Source organism: Sebastes fasciatus, chromosome 8 (assembly GCF_043250625.1).
Source record: "Sebastes fasciatus isolate fSebFas1 chromosome 8, fSebFas1.pri, whole genome shotgun sequence".
Taxonomy (NCBI): Eukaryota; Metazoa; Chordata; class Actinopteri; order Perciformes; family Sebastidae; genus Sebastes; species Sebastes fasciatus.
The window spans coordinates 21,061,636-21,088,660 of record NC_133802.1 but is presented as its reverse complement, the minus strand read 5'-3'; the positions used below and the strand labels follow the sequence as shown (position 1 = coordinate 21,088,660).

General features: G+C 41.1%; 1 protein-coding gene across 2 annotated transcripts; it reads left to right on the top strand.

Moving 5' to 3' along the window:
- Positions 1-21,893, top strand: ngfa (nerve growth factor a (beta polypeptide)). 2 transcript variants are annotated; one of them, XM_074644226.1, is made up of 3 exons: positions 1-264; positions 18,928-19,035; positions 20,560-21,893. In XM_074644226.1, exon 3 carries the CDS (start codon positions 20,571-20,573, stop codon positions 21,459-21,461), a length of 891 nt encoding a protein of 296 aa, XP_074500327.1. In that variant the 5' UTR covers positions 1-264; positions 18,928-19,035; positions 20,560-20,570; the 3' UTR covers positions 21,462-21,893. The 2 variants fall into 2 exon arrangements, with proteins under 2 accessions (XP_074500327.1, XP_074500329.1); XM_074644228.1 differs by lacking the exon at positions 1-264 and adding an exon at positions 284-491.
- Positions 21,894-27,025: the final 5,132 nt, after the last annotated feature.

Genomic DNA, 27,025 nt, shown 5'->3' with positions numbered 1-27,025 from the left:
GCGCACAGGGAGGGAGGGAGCAGCTTTGGGACTCTTCTTACTAAACTTTTAGAACAATCTATTTCCCAAAGAGTGTGGGAGGGAGACAGGCAGAAGTGGATGGCCCGAGACCTGGATTCACAGCTTTAAAAGCAGGAGCAGGATTTGGAGATTGGGATAAGTCTGCCCTCGGCCTGGAGAGAGAGAAGTGAGGTGGAATATAGCAGAGTTCATCTGGAAGTTTTCACTCACTGGGGAGAGCAGAGAAGGAGCATTAACAGGGTGGTGAGTCCTACCTTGTTCCTTTTAAAACTCTAATTAAACATGGTATTGTGTGTGTGTGCATATAGGAGAAAGAAACAGAGACAGAAGAGGGAGGAGGAGAAGAGAAGTTTTCTTCATACCTGTCATTAAGTGAAAGTGGAGCCTCTGAATTGAGATTGAGCTCAGCAGCAGCCAGTTAAGTCCTCTGTTGGGGGGAGAAAATTCCAGCTGACTACCACACACAGGAGGTACTGAGAAAAGTTTGAGTTTGTGTTCTTTCAACATTTTCAGTAGTTTCCCATACAGATGGAGAGAGGGAATGGAAGAGGAGAGGGTGTAGAGAGAACGAGAGAATAGAGGTGAGGATTAGAAAAAAAGGGGTTCTCCAAACTTCAATGGGAACCAGTTCACTGTTCAGAAAACTCCTGGGACATCAGGTTACCTTCATTCTTTCTCTCCCTCTCTCCCCCCTTTTTTTTCCTCTATCGGTCTCTGTCTCTCTCTTTCCCCCTCTTTTTCTATCTGTCTTTCTCTCCACTCATGTTACACAACCCTTAAAGGACTTGTAGAGTCTGATGAGCGCCAATGTCCAATGACATGAAGTATGTTGCCGAGGTTATCCTTATGTCTGGGTGGGGCCCCGGTGCTCGTATTATGGGTGTGCAGCTGATCAGTGTTTTACACTCCAATATGTATATTTTTGTGTGTGTGCACAAATGTGTGTGCTAAACACAGACCTCATGCCTGCCACTCCTACCAGGGAATTCCTTTCGGGCTTTGACAGGAGAGGAATGTCACCGCGGACCAACATTTACGCACACAAACAAACATCAACAACAGTCAGTGTCCAAGAGGTGCAGCAGCCACGTTAGAGCTGGTGTGTTATTTGGATTTAACTTGAATCTGAAGAAAAATGAAAAAAAAATGTAGGTGTTGTTGGATTAGGGTTTTAAAATATACAAAAAGCTCCTATTTTTGTCACACACACAAATATCTTTACAGTGTCTGCTTCTATAGCCTTGTGTGTGTGTCTGTGTGTGTGTGTGTGTGTGTGTACATCTGTGTTGGATAAGAAAACTTATCAAAACTTTCAGCGTAGGCCAACGAGTAAAGCTCTCTCGTGGGAAAGGTGCTCCGTCCTATGCAAAAAGTAAATGTTCTAAATTGTTTACGAGCTTCATTTTTGCTGCCAGTGTGTGCAGGAGGGGTTTTCATCACCTCTCCGTTGGTTCACAGAGGAAGTGGAAAGAGAAAGCTGCAGCAGCCTGGCCATATATCTTATGACATCTCAAGAGATACCGTACTTTGTCCATGTGGTTAAAACAAGATAATTCAGAGCACATTTCTCTTAAAGTTCAACTGAAATTAAAACGCATATCATTTTGTGGCCTCCTATAGATCAACTTTATAAATTCTATGTCATGTGCCCTCTTTTGAGGGGGAAAAAATGATTACCCAAAAGGGAGGAAATTACATTTTATATTTGTTGGTCTCGTGAAAGCACCCACTGGCTCTGCACGTAAAATGGATCCAACTACATAGAAGGAGAACATTCTAGCATAAAGCCAAACAAAATATTGAATTGCCACTGTTCTGTCATTGTTGTGACACTGAAGGACAGCCTGAAACACCGCCAACAACAGAGCCATGACTGGTAAACCACACTACGGTTGATCTACCACATACACCGTGTCTCAAACATAGAAAAAGAAAGTGAACTTTCTAACATAATTTTTGCAGACTAGATAATTAGTCAGCTTTAAACGGTCTAAAAAATAAAATCTGCTCTGGTTTTAACCAACATTTACTGCCTGCCCCTTGGCTTGTAATCTATAGTTGAGTCTGTCTGTTGATAATGTATCTTGGCTCCACTGCTGGCTCACTTGTCCGTCAATCATCAGCAGCAGAATGATCCAGAAGCTTGCGGACAAAAAGGGCATTTGTGATACAGTTCGTTTGTCCCTCTTTATTACACAATGTTACCAATAAACCTCAATTTACAAGATCTTAAACTGCAACAAGAGATGAGATCTGTAACTTTGGAAATGGTCATCCTGTGTGTGTGTGTGTGTGTGTGTGTGTGTGTGTGTGTGTGTGTGTGTGTGTGTGTGTGTGTGTGTGTGTGTGTGTGCGTGTGTGCGTGCGTGCGTGTGTGTGTGTGTGTGTGTGTGTGTGTGGAGGGCAGATGGACAGTGCTGTTTTCCCCTGCAGACAAAGATGTCTGTGATTATTCATGACCCGCTCAGGTTTCCCTTTGAAGCTGAATTACAGCTTTCCCTATGTTAGCACCTGTGTGTGTATGTGTGCGAGCGCATATGTGTATGTATGTATGTATGTATGTGACTGTGTGAAAGAGAGACAAAGTGTAACACTTTAAAATTAGGTACACAAAATCCATCTTTAGAGCACATATTGAACTAACTGAACAGTTACTAGGATCGCAGCATCAACACAATACTAATACCCATTGGTAGAAAACCACCCAAGACCATTTGGTTGTTTTCCATGTTACACTTGGGTTATTTCCCCTAACAAAGAAAAAGTGGTTGTTATAATCTTACATCTCACTATTTATCAGTGATTGTTAATAACGTGTATCCTTTTTGGTCTTGGACATCAGATGCACATTGTTTTGTTCAACCAGCAATGCATCTGTGACAGTTTTTAAGTAAAACTTGAGCTTGTTTGGGATCAAAATGTGGGGGGAAATAACCCTATTTTAGTTTGGATAAATAACCCAACATACCGGTCATATAATAAATATTAAATATCACCAATACTGGGTCAAAACAACCCATCAGTATTGGGTACAGTTAAGCCTATATTGCATCAGTGGACCCCGTGATCTTTAGTGTTATGTAAAGTAGATCATCATCCATTTAAAGTGGGATGTAGCTACTGAGTTTTAGCTGGAAATGCTCAATTCATTCATGAATGAGGCAAGCCAGAGGTGGCATACATTTTATACACATTTATATTATTTTTCTTTATTCATCTTATCATTAGCCTGGTTAAATGCTTGTCAGTTAGTAAACAAGACAGTGGTCAATACTTATTCAGTGGTATCTTGGGATTTTGTGTTTTTTGTAGTTGTATCTCAAGCGTCAGAGTTCATGACATGAAAATGCATATGCCTGTACTCATCTGTACTCAGATTGTGACAGAAAGAAGAAGATCCACCCCCTAAAACACATAAAGGATGGAATGGTGCGAGCCGTCTAGACTGAAGTCTTGTATAGGAGGACACCTGGGCAGGGGAGAGGCTGCGACAGGTAGCACACCTGGACTGTCAATTTAACTGGGTCTATTTAACCTGAGGGCCTAAAGCCAAAGCATCCAAGGTATATCACAAATATGGTTGTTCTTGACTCCTGTTGTGAAGCCCTAATGCACTCTACAATATGTCCTTACTTGGGCGATATGTTACAATTTTCCAGTGATTGCCGATATATTTGCACAGGTGTGGGTCAGTGTGTGTGGCTGTACTTTCAGCTGGGAGATGTGTTTGCGTTCGAGCGGCGAGTTTGCTACGTTCCACAAGCTGTCTTAACTTTTTTATAGTCTGATAAATAAACACAATAAACTCACAACACCTATTTTCCTTATTAAACATAAAATTACAACCGTACAATTTCTGAATTCAAGATCACCAGATTTAATTTCCTTGTTAACTCATCGTAAAACACATTCAAATTCAACAGGCAACATAAAACTCATCAAAACCGCCTTGACTTTCCACTGTTCCAACAATCACCAACTTAATTCACAGTTAGTTAGATGTGAAAATATGTCAGCTCTACACGCTGTATCTCTCCCTGCCCGCTGAGCAGTGGCTAAGTGGCTCTCACTCGCATTTATTCAAAAATTTCATTATTTCCTATATTTTTTATACTTTATCTTTACACTCTCCAGATTATTTTAGAATATATATTTATTATTTTCACCCCAGACAGCAGATTTGCACAGATAAAATGGTCAAAATAGAAAAATCTTGTCCATTTTTTAAACCCATTTGTTAACAGGTTTGGTTGGTATCAGTTACAGTTTAACCATTAATGCAGTGTAAAGCATCAGGATTCTTCCTATAATCACTTGCAGCCTCATATAGACAGCACTAATTTATTAAAATCATGTCACATAATTCCAATCATTACTGGAAACTAAATCACTGTTCAAATCATGTTTAATTACATTTGTTGTTACACATTTGTTCCAGGCCAAAAAAAAAATCCGTTACCAACAGAGTTTGACACGACTACATTAGAGTTAGGCTACTAAAACATCTGGAACAGTGCCAGCTGGCTACAAAAATAATTAAGGGTTTGTTCACAAAGAAATGTGTCTGATGTCTTATCAGGTCGGAAACGCTTGAGGCAGACTAATCCCGATCTTCTTCCAGTCTTCTACCAGTTAAGATACAGTGGTTAGTAGTCCGTAGCCACATTAGTGAAGATTATATCAACACTTCTCAGTTCAAATTCTTGACAATCATGCATACAAATTAACTGCAGAACCGATTATCCTCCAATCCACTTTTCTCCTAAAGTAACAAGTATCTTTCCTTCCTCGCCTCTTCCTTCCTCCCTGATATTATCAGTAAATAATAATACATTTGTTTTTGACCCCAGGTCGAGGAAAATTGACTTGCTGAACAGACTTATTTATATAATTTATCATATTATTTTTGTGTAATTTTGTGGTTGTGCCTCTTGCTGAAGGCTTTCTGTGCCACAGTCACATTTAAGCATTTTAAGTCACATATTCGTCAAAATATAACAAAATGTGAAATGAGCTTGCTTGACATAGAGCATCTTTTCAAAATTGACAACCACATTTTTTGTTTTCCATTATCTTGTCTTATTATACACTTTAAATGTATGTATTTACCTTAAGAACAAAAGCAAAAGAAATAAACTCTCTGTCTCTGTGAGAAATAGGTGATGTTTGAACATCCAGAACAAAAGTTCCCTGTTTGGGGAAAAATGAGGAGATGATAATTCACGGGTCAAAACGTAAACTTACACCCTGCTTTGGTTTTCCTTTGGGTCACTACAGCTGCGGTCTGACACAGGTCAGTGCACAGACTGGGGTGAGAACATCTGGTGTAAAGTGAACCAGCTGAAGTGTTCTGTCTGAAATCAGTGGGAGAGGTAAGAGGCCAGAGTTCGGGCTTCGGGGGGGTTTAGGTCGGGGGGTTACGTCTGTGTTTGTGGAGGAAAACGGGGATCTGGAGGTCGCCGCAGGTCAGGATCCTGAACCATGTGGCACGGGAGCAGAGTGGAAAATACGGAAACGTGACATCACCTCCAGAGCTACTTATCCGCAGTAATTCCTGTTGACGTTTCCTTTACAAACAACTTCTCACAATGTTTGGGAGAAAATGTATTCAACAGAAATCACAGCTGACGTTGTTTGACATTTGTAACTCGCTGGATATGAACAGAATCGTTGTCAGACATGAGCGGATTCTTTTGTCTTAGCACCTTTTCCCCCCATATGGACCTGGTTTCCAGCACTATACAAAATCAAGAATAATACACTGCTGTGTTTGGACTTCTCTATATATTGAATCCAGGACTGTTAATGCAAGTCAGTCTTTGTGTTGAAGATCCGATTTCCACAGGTGCTCCATCAAAAGGGTTGTGTTTGCCTGCGTCGGCCTGTTTCTGTTTCAATGTCTGCGAACGTGTGTGTGTGTGTGTGTGTGTGCACCGTTATATGCTTTCAAAAAATGACAACTAAATGTGCAGACATGCCTGCTCATTCCACATTAAATGCCTCTATGACTTTCAGTTATGGCTCACTCTCCCCTCTCATGCATGTGCACGCAGCCCAAACACACGGTAGCCAATAAATCACCAAATTACCGGAGCTGTACTTACAGCTAGAATAACAGCGTTGTGGTCTTAATCTGTTGACTCAGTGCACGTCTGGGGTTTTGAATTGTTTCAATGAAACCCCTTTTTATGTGCGTACGTGCGTGTGTGTGTGTGTGTGTGTGTGTACATTCGGATTGAAGTGATGACACCGTCCAACTCTCGCTTTCCTTCCCCGGCTTTATCCCGATTGGCAGGTCGACTGTAGCTTGTCCGGACATGAAACTCTCCCTCGTTGCCAACAACAGAGCAAGAACCCTTCATCTTTTTCAAATATTTGAATTCACTCCAAAGCCTCAAATAAGATACAATTAGTCGTTGCCATCAGATGCTTTGATTTTCAGCCATTCAATAATCTGTTTGAACAGATTCCCATGTATATTAAATTTACTCCAACGAAGAAAGAAATAGATACATAAACCACACCGGCATTGGGGGAATGGGTTTGTACATGTGTATGAGCAATGCGTATATGTGTGTATACGTGTGTTTGTGTTGGATACTCATCAAACACACACACACACACACACACACACACGCCTTAGCCCCAAGGATACAAGTGAAGCCACTTATTATGCACTTATTCGGATTATGCCGATTTGGGAATGCATAGTATGCAGGAGGATGAGCCACTGGCTACTCATAACAGATCGGTCTCCTACACTATGAGCAGAAATTAATAATAATAAGGCGTCATTCTTCTTATAGTTGTTTTAGCCAGACAGGATCCCAAAAAACTACAGAGGCGTGAAGGACTTTATGATCTCCGACTCTGCCTTCCAACAATCTGCTCTATCTGTCAACAAGTTATGTTTTAGATAAAACTGGAGGATTAATGGTGTGTCGTGAGGAGTTTTTTGGGGAGGATGACGCTGTAGGAAGCAATTTCTCTCTGCTAGATTAAGCTTTTGCATCAAGCTCCACAGTAAATATTAACTCATCTAAACCACCGCTGCAGGTCAGACACAAACACACAAACACAGACAAGCAGACACGCTGGAAAGTAGCCGCTCGATCTCTTTCACCATAACTCTGCTCACACGCTGAACATGGCATGCTGCTAACAGACAGAGGATGGGCCTGGGAGGTCCCACGCAGACAGGTGGTTGACATCAGCGAGAGGGGGAGAGAGGGGAGGGAGATATGGACGGAGGGAGATAGGGAGGCAGAGACACATAGAAACAGAAAGAGAGAGAGCTGACAGAACGATGTGCAGACCACACAGAATAGAAAAAGGCCAAGGGGTCAAGTCTTTAGTGAGAGGGGTTAGACTGTAATCAAGCAAATGTTGGGAGTGATGACAAAGATCACATTTTTACACTCTTCAGAGGATTCATACAGTCCGGACAAGGCCGTCTAGAACAGTACAACAAAGTGGATTGTTTGATTAAATAGAGAACACAGCTTAAGACTCAAAGTGGTCTCAGCTCAACATGACAATGCTAACATGCTGATGTTACGTAAGATAGGTTTAGATGTGAGCATTTGAGCACCAAGCATGCCATACACAAGGTACAGCAGAAGACCAAGGGAATATCATTTGTTTTGCAGACATTTGGTCATAAACTTAAGGTACAGTGTGTAGGATTTGGTGGCATCTAGTGGTTTGGTTGCAGATTGCAACCAACTGAACACCCCTCCGCTCACTCCTCCCTTTCCAAGACTTGAGCGTGATCCGCCGAGTGCAAAACCGCCGTTCGCCTCGCTCAGAGGCCATCCTAACCATAATAACACTACTTTAGGAGCAACGGAAGTCAGGCGGCAGCTGGCGGTACCACGGTTTTGCACTCTGCGGCTCACGTTACCGCAGTTTCACAAGCATGTCGGAGAACTACGGTGGCCTTCAGGTAATGTAAAAACGCGAAAGGCTCTCTCTAGAGCCAGTGTTTGGTTTGTTTGTTCTGGAGCAACATGGCGGACTCCGTGAAGAGGACCCGCTCCCTATGTAGATATGAACTAGGGATGAATCGATAACGGATATTGGCGACAATGTAGCCGATCTATTCAATTAAATTCTATGTTTTAATACTATTTCCATTGTATACTGGAATTTTACTTCCTGTTTAAGTGTTGACCAATTTGTTGCTGCATTAAAAAAAGTTTACACCTGAATTGTAATTCCTGTTAATTTTGAAGATTTTTTACCAAGTTACTGGTGTACGATTTATTATTTTATGTATATCTATCAATTTATTTGTTATAAAAGCAATGTTTAAGTCAAGCCTGATGTTGCCTTACATATAAAAGAATGATCCCATTCATTTCCACACAGTACAAGACATACAGCTTACTAATTAAACACTGGTATCGGATCGGTACTCGGTATAAGCCGATACCGAAAGCCCAGCTATCACTATCGGGACTGGAAAAGTTGGATTGGTGCATCCCTAATGTGAAGGGCTCATTCTAAGCTAACGAAAACACAACAATTCTTAGTTTCAGGTGATTATACACTAATGAAAACAAAGTTATAAACATTATATTCCATTTCTGCTGATAGATCCCAAGAAATGTTACACACTTTTCCTTTATGTATTGGTAAGATGTTGATATATTTTACATGATAAGAGAAAACTTTGACCTGCTGGTGGCACTAGAGGCAAGAATCTCAGTAGGAATCATCCTCTGGAGACCATAAATGTCTGCACTAAAGTTTATGGCAAGTCAACCAACCAAAAGAGAAATATTGCATGCCGCTAGCATGGCTGAAAAACAAATTAAATAAAATGTGGATTTGAGGTTGCTGCAAAGAGGCTGTCAGTTATGCATGACGTCTCTTTAAGGCCACATGGCAGCAGGATGTCGTCATGCGAGTGAGGTCGTTACCTGTTTTACTTCAGTAACCTGGAGTGAGATACTTAATCTCTGCATGCTTCAGAGGTGCCACGCTGGCTGGCTGACTGACTCTTCGCCCCAAACAACCGGGCCAAAAGAAAATTGAATTAGGTTTAACAAATCAAATCCATGTTACACCAATTTAAAGTGAAAGGCAAAGCTCAACGTTAGCCTGCAGCCAGAGCAATTTCACAGTGCCTCTCAAATACGGCCTACACTTTATGTTAAATTTATCACCATTCTCTCGTTGATTAGCTCTCCCCCTCAGCTACCCCTCAGATGTTTTTTGTGTAGCGCATATTTTCATTAAATGAATACCGTACATGCATATCTTAATGTCTGACGCAACATATACCCAGTTTGCCTCTATGGGCCCACACCCATGCTCATGGCATCAGACAAGTCGGGCGTAATGGAAAAACCTGGGTGTCGGAATGAGAGCATTGGTCCATTTACGCCCACGGTTCACTTCATGTTAGCAACTTTACCTGAGTGGGTGACTCATTCACAGTCGATTTGTTTTGCTGTTGTGACAACATGCAGTCAACGTGTCACGTGCAAATCTATAGGCCTATGCTCGATTTCGTCGAGGGTATGAGCTGTTAAAGACGCTTTCAGGGCATATAAAACATATCAAATTGTCAGATGAGTCAAATCAAACTCAAGATGATGAACTGAGTGACTCATTCTAACATTAGTCAGCGATCTTTATCAAAAACACGACTGACATTTATTCCAACTCATCGGAGTTAGCGATTTCAATCACATACATGCTGATATATAGTTGTATAGTCTACAGGAGGATTAGTATTGACCTCTGCTTAAACAACATAGATGCTTTTGAAGTTCTGCTCCGGTGGACGCCCAGAGAGAAAATAAGCAACATGAGCTAGAACACCTCTGAGACCGGAGCAGAAAGGGTTAATTTCTGTTAAAGCTATTGGGAGGAAATACACAGCAATGCCTGTGTCTCTTACTCATCGACTCTTTGAAACTCCCTGTAGCCTTAATTCCTCCCTCTTTCCCCGTCCTTGAACTCCTCTTCACTTCTGCTCCCCTTCAACCCTGTACTTCCACGCTCAGCTTCTTCGTATCACATGCGCCTTTATTTGCCAAATTCCCAAGACATCTCATTGCCCATCTGTACCCCGCCCCTCCGTTACTTGTTGCCTCTCCCCATCCCTTGATGTCTCTGATTCCTTCCTCTCCATCCCTTCTGTCTATATCCCTCTACGTGGCCAGACAGGCATTCCTGCCTCTGGTCCTCCTCCTCCCAGTGCCTCCGCTATGGGACGTTAGATTCTCACCAGGAAGGGGGAGTTATTACCACGGACATGCCAAAAGATTAACCACTTGTCATGAGAAGATTGTTGAATGTCAAGGTCATAAAAACTAGAGGTCTGGAAAACATGTTAATCATTGTGTTCATCCTGCCTTCAAGGCCTGGAGGACTGGCCTCCCACGTCTGCTGGTCCAGCGCAGGGAGAGGGTGGGTTGACTGGGGATGGGCCCGGTTATAGGGAGGGGAGAAAAAGCGGGGAGAGAAGACCTTTCAATAACACAGCCACGGTGCTCTGACTGCGGTTTTGCTTCATTGCCAAAAGAACCTCATGCCTGGAGTTCTGCTGGGTCCAAGACAGCAGCCGAGAGTTCATTATAAGGACAGTAAACAGCATCGCACCACTGAAATCCATTGTTTATGAGGAGCATTTGAAAGTAGAATTAAGAATGACAACAGCTGCGTCAGAAACAAAGTTATCACAAAAAACAAGTTCAAATTTGAAGCCTATCACTGTTGACCACTGCTTGGACTGAAAGATGGACGAAAAACGTATTACTTGTGTTTCTGAATTTCAAGGACTGTACAATAATAAAAAAAAAAGATCTCATATAGAGACCAGACATATATTTGCATGGCGAAACATCAACATGCAGATACCAGGTTTGTTACATAAACACTGTTCGAGTCCCTGAAACAGAGCAAACTACTGTTACCAACATTAGCATTGTAGCTGAGATGGCACCTTTTAGCACAGTGGAGAGTTACGGAGTGGAAAATACTGAGACAACCAACATGGAACACGCAGCATAATACCCTTTGTTATATACGCCTTGTGATATAAATCCACATAACTTAAAGCCAATTGCATTTGCATTACTAGAGGAGGAATGGGCTCACTCATATTGCCGTAGTGCCTTTTTATTAAATACATTTTAATGCTTTTCCAAATGCAAGCATAACATACAGCCCACCTGTTCATGAACATATTGCTCAGTGCCCCTTAGCATCGGAGACCGGCGCACGAGCTCTTACGTTACTTTTGGACGTGTCAGGGACGGCGTGTCAATATACGCGCGTTACATGCATAGTGTCCTTCCAAAACAAACTTCGTTTTCACAGGAAGTTAGGTTTAGGCAACACAACCACTTAGGTAAGTTTAGGAAACGGTCACGGTTGACATTAACTTCCCTGATTAATGGCTTACGTGACTCACAGGAGTGACGATACCAACGAGTCACGTCGGAAAAATAAGTCAATGTTACTTTTAGTTTCATGTGGGACGTGAACAGCGATCTCCTGGTTGAAAATCCTGTTTGTTTGTTTGTGGGTGGGTGTACATTGGAGTTAGTTGAAAGCCCGGTGCATCACATACTGCCGCTAAAGGGCGCCTTCGTGCGTCAGTATCCGATGATGAGTTGGGAGTGAGACCGGATTGCCGTATTACATAACAGGCCTTTTTTTTTTTTTTTCTGGGAACGTGCTGGAAACCCCGTCATTGAATAAACAAAAAACAAACAACAAATATTCCTCGGTGTACAAAGAGCTGCATTGTTTCAGTTTACAGTTTCTATTTGCTACTCATCCCTTTCTTCCAAATGCAATTACTGCTGGATTTCGCTCTCAGCTAAAATGCTGTTTATTTTGGATTCCTTTCACAAAACACCACAAGGATTCAATCTTCCTATTATTATGAATCACTGTTCGACTTACTGTAAGACAATGTGTGACAACTAGGGGAAAGGCTGAGGTTACATTGTAGTCGTGTCTCTGCTTTGTCTCAGGGCTGCCCTTGCAAATAAAAAACAACTCTGGAACAAATGTTGTGCCAAGAGCCGACTTTAAAAAGTTTTACCACATGTAGCAGTATGCATATCTGAAGACGTGCGAAGTCTCAGCTGAGAAGCAGATAAAAAAGCCCAGAGAGATACAGCATACGTCAAAGTGAAAGCCTGCGGTTCCTGGAACTGTGTCTCAGTATCTTGGACGGGAATCGGAACCCTGTCAGTGTTGAAGTGCCTTTGAGCCTCGCTACATCAAAGAGAAAAGAAGACATGAGTGTATGATGACTTGCACCTATTGTCTGACAGGTATGTGGTACAAATTTAGAAGGTATTAACGATAAGCTAAACTGCATTGGCACACTTTTCCCCTCTCGACTTTGACATCTATTTTCCTTGGACAGTGAGCATTAGTGAAAAGAGTAAAAGTGGAGCCATATGTAGACACAAGTCCAACTGCTTCAATTATCCCAGTTCCAAGACAAATTCCTTCTTGCTAATTGAAATCATTGTCTCGGTGTCTGGCATGTCTTTAGAGATATTATTTTACAGCTCCTGAAGCAGTAGCCAATTATCTGTAGCCCACAACACAAAAACAAAAACACACGCAGTCTCGTTTCTGGGACGGCCAAGTGGGGGATCAGATCTCCAGCGAGAGGGTCTATGGATATGATCAGGAAAAAAAATGGTTGTGTAATTTTCCCAAAACAAAAGGAAATGATAGAGAGGATCCAGTTCTCTGCACCTGCACATATGCTCTTGTGTTGAAATCTGTTATCACTGTTAAGACACAGAAACTGCCATGTATCCAGAAAGTTATGTCTGGCTTTTAATCGTGAGAGAAGAGAGGAACACTGGGTCAGATTCCAGGAGCATAAAAAAGAATAAATGAGAGATAAACTGACAGACAGAAAGTAAGAGAAACAGAGAAGGTCACGAAACAGCAGGATGGAGAGACTGGCTCATAGCCAAAGTCTGCTCCTTTTAGTTTCCACACCTTGGCTCCCTGCTAACCTGATATTCTCAAGATGCACGCAGAACACAGAAACACACGCTTTTATCTCACCACAGCTGATGTAAAATGGCAGTAAATATATATATATTAAATCCTACAGGCGCCTAAAGGTTCATTTATATGCCACAGATATATTTCAGAGTTGGCAGCATGTTGAGGAGCTGGGAAACATTCAGTGGACGAGTTAACTACCTGCGTCTGGCGGTATCGGCCAGCCAAGTTGAATAAAAGGTCAGTCTTTTGAAAGCTACTTGTTCTTATAGAAAGTTGGAAACATTTACCTGTGCGTTGTACATGCCAGGCATATTTTATTGCTGCACCCAGTAAAATCATCACGCTAATACAAGCTGATGTCAAAAACTGCACATGTTTTTTGTCCATATTGTAGCAGTTCATACCGTTACAGTTTGTACGGTTCTTTTATTCGGCATATCTTGCATCATTTGTCATCCCACTGAGGAGTCAAGTGCTTTAACAGGTTGTGTGTGCATGTCACTCTCTTCCTGTGTCCTGAGGCCGGAGCAGCACAGTTTACCGTTTGAAGTATCCCTGATGCACAACAGGTGCCTTGGTTCCCACAGCAAGTATCTTTTAAACATGAAGACGAGGGGGAAAGGACAGGGCAGAGGCTGCTCTTCATCTCTGCTACTCACATTACAACCGTCACATGTCTTAAGTCTGATAGGGTTCACTTTTAGCCAGCCTGTTTGCACGAAAAGGTGGATGAATTCCACAATATTGTGAAAGGCATTTAGCGTGCAATAAGAGCGCCGTTCTTGCTTTTGGCATGTCATTTGTTCGCCATGTAGTCTGTGCTGACTGCAATGTAAACATATCTGCATGAATATGCTACGCTTAGAGGTAGTGACGTAGAATAAAAAGTGAGAGAGAGTGCTTATGATATAGAACAATTCTTCTTCGCCATCCTCACTTAAAGACGCATTCGGTTGCACCAAGCCAAATTATAAAGACTCAGTGATGTGAGGCTTCCTTGGTTCTATTTTCACACTTTCATGTATTTGCAATTGATTTTTAAAATTGTCTTCAATAAAAAAAAAGTGCACTTATTAACCACAGAATAACTGAAATTCACTGTTCATGGTTGCATGAACACTTTTTTTAAAAACTGGTTCTTCAAATGGTTTAGTTTATTAAATCCCATCATAATATACCTCATTGATGATGTCAGTGTAAATTAGCTCATGGTGCTGTGTAACATCAAATTAAGCAGAATTACAAGCATTGCACTATTTAAAGGTGCTATTGATAACATTGACAAGTCAATCTCAGCCATTTATTAATTTTTTCCACACCAACTGACGACAAAGAGACACCACGCGATACCAACGTTGTTTTACTATTGGCTCACAAGGTTTGTTAGAAGTGGGAACCAAATGTCAGATATCTTTCACAAAGATAAACAATACATACATTTTGGACCCACCAAAACATTTTAAATGATTAATTCACAATCATAATTATTATTTTCAGGAAAAGCCATACTTTTACTCGGCACCTTTCTAAAAGCTCTGTGGATGTATTATTATTTTTTTAAATATTCGTCTAGATAAAAATGTTATCAATAAGACCTTTAGATTTGTGTGTTAAAAATGGATATTTTCCAAAGTTTATTTTATGGTTATGATTTTCTGACTGTGCTGTGCATCCCGCATACGATCCTCTTTAAGGTGTTTCCACCTCACTGACAGCCTCTCCAGAACGTTTGGAGAGTGCGACTTCATTTTGCTTTTAACAGACGTTGCATGACATCATCTCGCGTGACAAAAACTTGATTCATGGCAGTATCTTGGCTGTTGCATTACTTTCACGAGGTGGCTTATCACAGTTTAGATGACGAGCAGATTGTCTTTCCGTAGATGAAAAGCTTTGATTACGACGAGAAAATGGAGGCATTGCAACTGTGAGTGTAGCTCTGTAAAAAGTAAAAAGGAATCTAATGCACATGTGAATTATGTTGCAACCCTCCATTTGAACTCAAATTTCAAATTAAAACTCCAAATGTTACTTGGTCTTCAAAGACTGATCCTTATAAGCTGCTGCATTTTTCCAAGCACTGATTAACGAGCGTTTGACACCATTTCTTTAGAGGAAATTAATATCCCTTCAAACATTTGGATGCGTGCAAAAGTGAAAAAAAGAGGGCAAGTTGACCTGGCAGTCGTCCCCCTTGATAATTATTTCCAGTAGATGACAGCAGGAGGAACTGCACTACACTGACTTGATGAGAGACACAGAAACACTGTTTACCTTTCTCTGTTTTCCTCTGCATCACACTCTCTCCGTTTCCTTTCTCTACCTCTCTGCAGCTGTCACTCTCTCTTTCTCACCGCCTCATAATCTTCCGCTGTTGTCATCGCGCCGAGAGAGAGAGGTGTGTGTTTGTTTGAGAGAGCTGTTGACGGGCCACTCCTGCACATCTTTTAACAAGGACTTGTTTCTAATGACTAATGTATCACACAGATAGGAAGCTGCTAAATGTAAACTAACCTGGGATTGATGGCAGGCCACGCTCTCACTACACCGCTCATGTTTTGGCCCACCTGCCTTGTTGTCATTGTATCACACTCAACACACCGCACTGTAACCACATGCAGTCATTTGGCAGCTTGTAGAGTCTGATCAATGGAGCATCTTGTGGACTGGCGCACTAAATGAAAAGGTGTTACTGAGAAACACTGCGTATAGTCAGTACCGGTAAATGTGTGGCTGGGCTCCACTGCCTTGGAGCGAAGTAATTAGTCTCCGTCTTAAGTGTTTTCCTCTCATGCTGCCTAATTATCGTTTTTTTTCAGGTCACAACCTTGCAGCTCTTCATTCCACATACTTTCATTAGCATTGTTTAACCAGGTAGTGCCATGTGGCGCCTCGAACGCTCGTGCCATTGTAGTGTTTGAAAGTGAAGGATGACTCAACAACGAGATGGTCTTGATTTACAGTTTGGTAAAGCTGGGGAATCAGAATCAGCCCATTGTGAGAAAAGGGAACCTCCTTAGAGCGAAGGGACGCTCCAGAGAGCCACATGAAGTCTGTTCTCATAAACATCCTCCTCGGTGCAAACTGTACAAGGCATGAATCATGAAAGGATCTCCAAACGACTGCTTTGTTTATACCAGCGTGTATTAATACAGTATGTTGAGTGTCTGGAAATATGAACCATATTGTGTCTGTCGTTTCTGTGGTATTTGCTTAGACAGTTTTGGAATACCGTTGTCATTATTTGGCTGGTACGTGTGAGCGGGACTCTTTTATTCTTCAGGGCATCTCCCATGTGTATTTGCGTGATTTCTCTCTGATACTGAAGAGGAAAACAGCTTACTGTCCCGTGCACATCAAAGTGCAGGGAGCCTCATACAGAACTCTGAGACTTCCTGTTTTATCAGTACCATATGGGTCGCCCCCGCCACAGTTTGATATAGGATGTACTCTCGTATGTAAAATCCATCTAACATTTTCTACTCCAGGCCCAGTCAGCACTGAAATGAAGCTGCTGAAATAAAGAACTTTCCAGTGTTACTAGTACAGACTTTCTGGAGCAGAACCCGCAAAACCGTAACACAAACAAACAGCTTTGGGAGCACGTCCAAACCCTATTCACTGGGAAAACCGCAGGAGCATCTCGCAAGCCTATATGGCGGCGCATGTTTGTTATTTTGCATACAGTACTTGTGCGAGGGGGGTCGGCGGGATAACCAGACAGATTCTGATCCAGTGCTGAAGTAATCTCATAAGTCAGAGGTGCTTTCTAAACCGCTCTGACCCCTGCGCTCCTACGCCGCAGTGTTTACGCTGGCTCCACTGGCATTAAACACAAGCCACATATTTTTAACATTAGGATCCTCCAGGCTCACCCCGGGCCATGTAAATAGTGAACAGCCCGTCAGCCGGGATCAATCAACTCGCTGCATGTTTGGACCAGCTCCATATGTGTGTGTGATTGTGTGGGTGTGCGTTTGTGTGATTGTGTTTATTGAAGCGAAAAGATATCACCAGTCGGTCAGTTTCACCAAAAACTCAAAACAATAGCTCTCTCAACCTCCCAAGATTCCTTGAATATTTTGCAGTTGCAATGCCAAACTGATCCCTATGCATGGTTGGAGAAGTATTAAAAACATGCAAAAGAAATACCACAATATAAAAGTACTCCATTACATGTTAAAGTCCTGCATTTAAAGTTTTTAAATGAGTAAAAGCGCATAAGGTTTATCTGCAAAAGGTAAAAGTACTCATAGAGTCACAGACCACTATATGATTGAATTATTATGACGGATGAATTGAACATGTAAGCAGCATTTAATGTTGTGCTTGTTTGAGGCAACAATTTGTTATGCTTTTGTGTCAGTAATGCATCATATAAGCTCACCATGAAACCTTAATATTCAGTTAAATGCCAAATACGTATGTATATATACACACGCATTTGTTTTATTTGTTTCCTTTTTTTATTATATTTTTTGTTTGTTTTATCATTATTATTATTATTAGTATTACTTATTTTATTGTTTTACTTTTATTTAAGTATTAATGTTTAGTACCTGGACAAAGTTTGCATATTTATGTTGTGTTAAAATTCATTAAAAAATATTGAGAGAAAAAAAAAAAAAATTGTGCACATATATCACAAACAGTTTATCACAATGGGATACAGTGAAAAGCTGAATCCTGTATTAAAAAGCTTAACCAGTAGCGAGAGTTATATAAATGCGGTGGAGTAAAAGTAAGGTAGTAAAAAAGAACATTAGAAATGCTCAAATAAAAGTACAAGTTCCTTAAAATACAGTTCTTGAGTAGATGTACACATTACTATAGTTACTGTGCACCATTGCCATATAGACAAAGAAGTATAGAAAACGTGGTTCAAAGAACAGAAAGCTCAAGAAAGTGATTCAAGATGCTACATTTTTCTTATGCATCCAAGTTGCTATTTCTAACGGCAACAGGGCCAGTGAGTGACATTCTGATATTTCTCAGCTGCTTGACCGCTGTCTTTGAATCGTGGTCTACGCAGGCAGCACTGACCTCTTCTGGTTATTATGTGCTACACTGAGAGGATTTCAATGCAAGTCATTTATCTAGAAGATACACAAAAGATCAATAAATAAAAAAAAAAAAGCTTCATCTTTGTAAACACGACCATAAATCACTTCCTAGGCTCTTATTTTTAATATCCATCCAGGGGGCTCTGCCTTTCACAACAAGGTAGTAAAATTAAACATGTTGAGCTAAACATTTACAACACTAATAAACTTTTGTGGTATTCCAACAACGTACCAACAGAACACTGCAGATAAGTCACAAAATACTGACATGCCAGTTTCAACACACCTCAGTGACCTCCTGAGTGTTTGTGTGAGAGGCTGTGTGTATTCATACACATCACAGCATCTTAGCATGCAAACTATTCATAAAAACAACGTCACACGCATCCCTACATGCGCATGTATGGCACTAAGAAAGACACGTGCGAGTTAGTGTGCGCATGCATGTAGTTCACATCCCCCATTAATGTTGGAGTGCTTTACGCTCAATATATGTAACATCTAATGGAGGTGTGAAATGCCGCGCATTCCAATGTATGGCAAGTCTAAGCTCTAAGAGTTAAACATGGTGAGTGTGTGTGTGTACTTTGCATGAGATAAGCGCAGATAATAGTAAATTGTGTATGTCTGTGAGAGCAGTGGTGGTCAGGAGATGAGATGAGAGTTTCCTCAAGGATCAAGGATAGAAAATTTGTTCCATTTTGTTTTCTCTTGTCAGTTACAGTTACTGTTTTCAGTAAAATATGGAGAAAACAACATAGAATAAACTGCTGCATATGAAAAGCTTAATCCATATGTTTAAGTGAAGTATTTGGTCTTCATGTGTGTGTGTGTGTTACAGAGCTGTGGTTCAGGGGGTCCAGATGGCAGGCATGAGGGGCCCGGCCTGCACTGGAGTCTGGCTCTAGAGTCCACAGGGGCTCCCACTTCAACTGGACACATTCCACAGGTACACAAACACTCGCCACAGCAAAACACACAAAACAAGAGGCGTTCAAGTTCAAGGAGTTCAAAGATGGTGAAAATGGACTAAACATTTGTTTCTCAACCAAAGTACTTGTAGGATTCTGCTGAGCCAGTAAAGTACACTCTAGTGATCAGCTAAACAGCATGCATGAGGCAATACACAACAACAGTAAGAAACAACTCCAAAGGTGCCAGGGGGGAAAAAAGTTGAGCCCATGCAGAGTGATCAAATTGCTTTGGGCATTAGCAACAAGGCAAAACACTAACAATAACATTGCAAATAAATACACAGACACATGCATTGTAAATGAATATATCACACAGTTACAGTCAATTATTGCAATAGAGAATCAGGTTAAGCAGCAGCAGCAGCATAGCAAACTGAACAGCCAGCAGCACAACATCACCTGCAGGCATGCAGGAGCCATACTGTACATGCCAATAATTCATTCATTCATCACAAGTTGAAAAGCAACAGCAACAGCCAGACAGGCTCAACAGAGAAATAGCCAACAACAACAACAATGTAGCCACATCCTCTCTTGGCACTACCAAGCAAATAAAACCTGTTCTGAGCCAACACATGGAATGTCACTGGCAATGAATGAAAGCACAAGCAGCACAGCAGAAGGTACTCAGCTTAGACCTTGGTGTAATGGCAAGTAGAGATCCGGTGAAAAGTCCCCTGACAAGTAATCCAAAACGAGAAGCAGGTCTGTGTAGCAGACATTTTGATACCTGACAGGTTGGAGTACCTGTGCTATACACCTGCAGGAATATGATTGGACGTTACGTTAAGTTAAATAGCAAATCCTCACATTTGAATATCTGGATTGTGTTTCCAAAAAATGTTTGGTATTCTTTTTTCTTTTTTTTCACCAAATTATTTGTATTAGTTTTTTAGGCTATACAAGATACAATTTAAAATGTAGCTTGATAAAATTCCATCCAACAAGTAACCCATGAGGTAAAAAATAAATGAATGAATAAATAAATAAATAAATAAATAAAAATAAAATAATTAATTAATTAAAAGAAGGAGGTAAAAAGTGGGACACTGTTGTGGGACACCTAAGCTCCAGTGGGTGTAGGTTTTCCTCAAACAAATAAAAGTCAATAAAACTATTAATATCTAATGTCTTTCTAATATGCCTGCTTCAAAACTATTATAGTCCTTATTCATTATTCTTTATGTATTTACTATTATTTATAGTCTTATTGTTTGTTTGATGTTGTTCGATTCTCCTACATCCACTCATAAGCCTAGGTTTTGTAACAGCAATAACATTATAAGTGGTAAATTTACCGAACATGAGAGTGCACGTTTAGCCTTGAGTGTTTCCTAACTCTCTAAGTTCTCTGGATATTTTTAGCATGTCAGAAAAGAACTTGAAAATAGAAATGTTTGGTATTCTTATTTGATAAGTGATTATTTTTTCTTTCAATATAAAGCATGACATATAGGCACGATATCTGAACTTTTTTTCCCCCCTTGTGCTCGTCTCAGGACGTGTGCCCATGAGGTCGTCACCACTGGTCCTGCTCCTCCTGATCGGCGTCCAGGCTGTACAGAACATGGGAGGTGGATTGGCCCGGTGCGCCGGGGCAGCCAGCCACAAAGCAGGACAGCAGACGGCAGCCAATCACAGAGCAGGACAGCAGCAGACAGCAGTGGGGGACCACCTTTCTGAACACCATTCTTCACAGGAGCATCATAGGACCAGCCACCACAGGACCAAGAGGCCCCATCGAGCAGCTTCGCACACCCAGGATAGGAGCCCTGTCGTCGGGCGCTCTGCGTCGGATTCCCCCCCTGACCCCTCCATCCCAGTGGTGGACCCCAAGCTCTTCTCCAAGAGACGCTACCGCTCCTCGCCCCGTGTTGTCTTCAGCGAGGTGGCCCCATCACATGATGCCCTGGAAGGCGAGGGCTATGACATTGAAGGGGTGAGGGGGGTGAGGGTGAGGCGCAGAGCAGGGTCGCACACCATGCACCGAGGAGAGTACTCAGTATGTGACAGCATGAATACCTGGGTGAGCAACCTGACACGAGCCACAGACATAGCTGGGAATGAGGTGACAGTGCTGCCCAACGTTACAATCAACAACGTGGTGAAGAGACAGTTCTTCTATGAGACCACCTGCCGATCCCCCACGCAGAGAGGCTCCGGGTCTGCAAACGGGGGAAGGCCAGGGGGCCGCGGTGGCAAACAGGGCTCCAGATCGGGCACCTCCGGCTGTCTCGGCATCGACAGCCGCCACTGGAACTCCTACTGCACCAACACACACATATTCGTAAGCGCCCTGACCCTCTACCAGGAACGGACAGCCTGGCGTTTCATCCGCATCAACGCCGCATGCGTGTGTGTTCTCAGCCGGAAGTCTTGGGCGGGACGACTGGGGCACTGACTGGGGAGGACGACTCCTGACCACTGAACTATGAACCAAGCACACACATTTCTACTAAACAGCCACTGCAGCTTTATTGCCAATACTGTAATCCTCTTCCCCACCTCCAAACACACACACACACACACACACACACACACACACACACACACACACACACACACACACACACACACACACACACGCATACATGCATACACACACAAACAGCTTCATCCATCCAACCCCTTGGCCCCTGACCCTACCTCAGTCCGAGAAGTCCTGGTTGTTTTAAGTTATGAGGACTGCATGTCATATTTATGGTTTATACAGTCAAATATGAAAATATATACAGTATGTGTATATATACAAAATGAATTCAAGCTTTTAATGTTGTTGTTGTTATTGTTGTTGTGTTGTTCATGCTGTTATTTATTAAACACCTCAGTACTTGCCTGGTTTCTTGTGTCAGTTTAAGATACAGTAGCGTTGGTTGGTGTTCACATTAAAGCTGCTCTTATCAATATTTTCATATTAATAATGAATAGATTGACTATGTCAAAACATGAAAGAGGTCAGTTGTAGTGATAAACCAGCAGAGAATTATCACTCAACTCAACCAACTGCAGTTCCCATCAATTCTAGGTGGCTTTTTTAGTATCTTTCAGCTCATTGTTTTGGTTTTACAACCCATAACATGTTTTGGTTCAATCTCACTCTCACAAACAACACACACAAATTGTGAAACTCTCGCGAGATGGATTAGGCATTGACCTTGAATAATTAACGTTAGGATAAGTCGTCGGGCAGTGAGTCTCGCAAGAGTTTTTACAAGTTTTCGCAATTTACCTTATAGACACGACCCTCTCACTGCTCTTATCAGCATTGTTTCCAAATGCAACAGGAAGTTGTTTTCAGTGAAAAACTCTGCTGACATAAACCCACCGTACGGTACCTTCCCAGCACCAAAAAGCAGATAGAGAAAGTTAGCTATTAGCTGGTGAACATAGTGGAGCATTTAGCAGCTAAAGGGCGGAATATTTGCCTCAGGAGTTATTGAAGGCCCGACCACACTAGAGAGGGGAGTGAGTATTGGACTTCATCAGAGACACAACTCCAAATTATTACCAATTCTGCACTGTGTCTGCTCAACGTGTATATAGAACAAGCTCTCCATATCAACCTTATGAGTTGATAATATGTGATTGTGTTTACCGACACCCCAAGTTACCCAAAAAATAAAATAATGGAGGATTTTCACAAGGGGTCGTGAAATGGGTTGGAAATAAGGAAAAAACGTTACTTTAAAAAAAAATTTAGCTTTTTCTTGTGAAATAGTTGTGAAAACATAACTCAATAGTTCTGTTCACAACCCAACATTCACAAAGAAAAGGGTCTCAAGTAGACTTTGTTTCATCACATTTCACAAGCACAAAAGGTTGTCAAGATCTGGTGAGCGTGAGGGCTGTGAGCACGATTCACATCATTTCCATGCTCATCAAACCATTCAGTAACCCCTCTCTCCCTCTCTGGAAGCATCTGCATTTGGTATGTTTCTCCATTCACTCATTCCGGTTATTCCTCTAATTTGCCACCAATTTGTACATGAAGATGTAGAGTGAAAATAAGGACAGTGAAGAGCAACCAAGAGAAATGAATATCACTCAGATTTCATCCAACACAATATAGAAAATAATATTCTGCTTTGGCAAAAGCAGAAGAAAATAAACAAGTATTTTGTAACACATGGTGGATGAACTATACTGTATAGTATATTTTTAATATACTCCACTATGCCTCATTGATAAAAAAAAATGAGCTGTGGGCCTCTATTGACTCCCTTTTAGTATTAATTTGAAAAACAAAAGTATATTTAGGAGCATACACGAATATGCAAATTCTGATAATACATTTTTTTTTTAATAATGCACTTACCTCTCTTTATCATGGGGTGATTGCAATTAATCAAATTACCTCAAACTAACTGACACACAATGAATATGGGGCCCTCAGGGTCTCATCTCTATCCACACATAAATTCAGTCTTATATTGGATGTCTGTAACAGGTTTTGCAAGAATATGCTTCCCTCTTGTGGCGAAGTTGAAAACGGATACATGTTGAAATGAGCAGAAGAGGAAAAGGAAAACTGAACTCTGCTCGATCTTCTCACTGAAAGTTGGATTCTGCACCTCTCTCCTCACATCATCACCCTCCCCAGGTGCTCTCACCTTCACTCATGCTGCTGCTTCACAGATCACACACACACACGATGCTATTCAGGTCTGGGTGTGTTGCTAGGAAACCTCATCGCAGCAAGTCTTGTCTGTTCAGAGGCTTTTCAGAAGGTGACCTCAGATAACCTCGCACTTTGGCAAGAGCTGCAAACGGGCGGATGTGGTTTGTTTTTCCCCTTTGCTCTCAGTCTTGCTGCAGTAGTTGTGCAGTTAGGCGGTAACCTGTATGTAAGAGAGAAAGATGAAGTTGAATTCCGGCTGCAAAATCTGCATCCCATTTCTTATACTTTTTCTAAATTGTTTCCAGGTCAAGTAGGCAAATGCCACTTCACCAGCTTCTCTGTGACCATTTATAAAACCCTGCATTTGTACTACTCAGTCACGAATGAATGAAGAGCATAAAATAAACTACCACACAGTCAGTGTTTGCAGTGTGACCAGTAGATGGTGCTACACTGCCACAGATGGAAGTCACTTTCACTGCTAAAGGATCCTGCATCTTTGTTGTTGTTTTAACTAACCAAAAGTATTATGATCACAGCTTAATTAATATTATCTTCAACAACTAAAATAGCAAATAACAATTCTACTAAGCTTCAGTTTAATCACAGCTTAATTCACCTCACTGACCCTCACAGCCGACAGATATCACAGCCTGTCATCGCAATGACCTCAGAGGCCTTGACCCAGACATGGGTGTAACACACTGATGCCACCCAGTTCAATTCTCAAAATGCGTCCAAGCACAACAGTTTAAATTTGTCTGGCTCACAATTATATCAAATATGGTCAGAACAGAGCATGCCAACTCTACCATGGACCTGTTAAGCATCATGCTGAGCTGTAAAATGATCTAGTCTGCCACTTGTAGTCTATTTTCATGGGGGTTATGACCTGCAGGCATTTTTCTTGTTCACATGTTTGGAAGCACATAGCAACTGAGCCACCGACAGCCAACAACAACCAACAGGGACACAGTGCTCTTTTCCCAGTCTTATCAGCCTTTCCTCTTTTGGCACAGCTCTGGCTAACGTCCAAACTAAACTGTCCTCAACAATTCCCCTTGATGAGAGTCGCAGCACAAACTTTACTGCTCTGGGCGTTTTAGACGATCCATGTGTGAATGACTGAGCTACATGTTGGTGATTATTCATATAATAAATACATCATCTAAGCATTTATTCTCTCCCTCTCTCTCCATCGTGTCATTCCTGTCTGACTCCTTCTTCCCTCTCAGCTTGGCAGACCATTTTGTTCCTCTATAAGGACATTTTCTAACCAGGGCCTAATTTCCCGCAGTGATAAAATGAGCTGCTCCTTGGACGTTCCCCCAGCTCTCCATGGTTGTGGGGAAAATATTTATGTTGAACATGGCGTTGCTGCTGAGTTACATTCTCCCAGTCACTGATGACACTGAGGGAAGAAATCCAGCAGAGGGGCTCCTCTTTCCATTTCATTAATGGCAGATTTAGTTTGTGTCTTGTTTGAGCTTAAATGCTTTGCACAAAGTTGGGAAATGAATGTAGGAATAACAACTCAATTGTGCTTCAAATTCAGTGGAATCTGAGCACTAAAAATCGGTGGGTTAAGTGATTTTTAGTGTGACATTACCATAGCAGTGTCTTATATTTCCTCAAAGGAACTATGACTAGCCTTACCTTTTCCAGAGCACTTACTTACTCAAACACATTTTCATCACATCTTTAAAGATTAAGTTATGAGGAGGACAGCGGATGATAAACTCATCTTTCACTCATCACTCCAGGACTACATTTCTGTGGAGAAAAACAGAAAGAAGTGGAAACTATTTTAGCTCCCAGTCCATCCTTTGAGAATCAGTCAACTATCTTAATGATAAATGATTTGGCAGCTTCCTTTTTTAAACACTTTTGACAATTTTATTAATTTTTTTTCCAAAAGAGGCTTATATTGCTGTCTGATTTGAATGAACAGGAAAGGCGTGGGAAAGGTTGTTGTGCTGTTTCAGTTTAAACTGACAGTTTAAATGCTTCAACACCTCAACCTTGTGATTTATCCTGTAAGAGGAAATTGAGTAAATGCTGTTTTCAAATGCTGATGTTGTAATGAGATTACAACATAAACGAACTTCACAAATTTCTTCATAGAGGTTAAGTTTTCCGCGAAGTTGCTGTCTTTATAGTAAGCTATTTACTTTTGGTTTGACTTAACCTTTGACCTTTAATTCTGTCATCAAATAGGCTGGTATCCATACTTCATATGTGCAGGATGAATCTTTTGGTATAATTAGCCTTATATGTCATAATCTCATGATAGACATGTGAAAAATAGCCCACTATACAGTATATTGCTGTAAAACTATGAGATGCTATAACTGTATAGCAGAAAATATCTCAAGGTTACTATCTACATGTATGCTGATGGGGAAAGTTGGGCTTCATTGTCACTTAGTCACTTCCACTTGAACTACTTCTTTATCGTTGCGATACCTATATTAAAGGTGTGTACGGATAGTGGGTGGATGTGGTTCTGAATCATTCATTCCACCTCAAGGTATATAATATATCCAAATATAGTTGAGTACAAAATTTAATTAAATAAACAAACAATCATAGGCACCTAGAAACTTAAATAATAAACTTAATAATAAATAAAGCAATTATAATTTAAGGCAAATGAATCAACTAAAACAAGAACAGCTGGAATCAAAATATGAAGGGAATATGCTGCTTATGAAACAACTACAAACAATAATAGGCATTTGCACATGTTATGGAAGAAATTATATCCTTTTTTGAGCCAAAATGATGAAAGTATCCTATAGCAAAGAATAATTCAACCACAACTGCCATAACCCATATTATATAACAATACAAATTGTCTATCCTTGCTACTACGGCATGCATAGCATGAACAGAAATTGTGGTTTATAATAACACTAATAATACACAGAATTTAAGAACAGTAAGGTATATATTACACTAGCAGACAAGACAAAACTCTCTATTTAGTGGCTTATCACACACACATTTTAAGAATATTAGAAACACTTAAATGATAGCAAAATGAAGTGTTTCCGGTGTTACACCTTAATCTGGGACCGCAGAGGAGCCAGCAACACATAAGGTCACCATTTCTGACGGCTGTCGTCAGAAAATGTGACCCCACTTTGATTAATGAGGCAAATATGTGACAGAAAACACACAAAACTAAAGTGTTTAAAAACATAAATGTATTTTAATATTTTTGTTATTTAAAGATATATTCACAAAACTCTGAAAGAAAAGTAAAAGATAGGAACAGTGGGGTCACATGACCTTATGTGGTACTGGTTTCAAGTTTCGAGTTTCAAGTTTCAACTTGAGTGTTT

Coding starts and splice junctions, on each gene's coding strand:
- ngfa (XM_074644226.1), top strand. CDS start 20,571: ATGAGGTCGTCACCACTGGTCCTGCTCCTCCTGATCGGCGTCCAGGCT.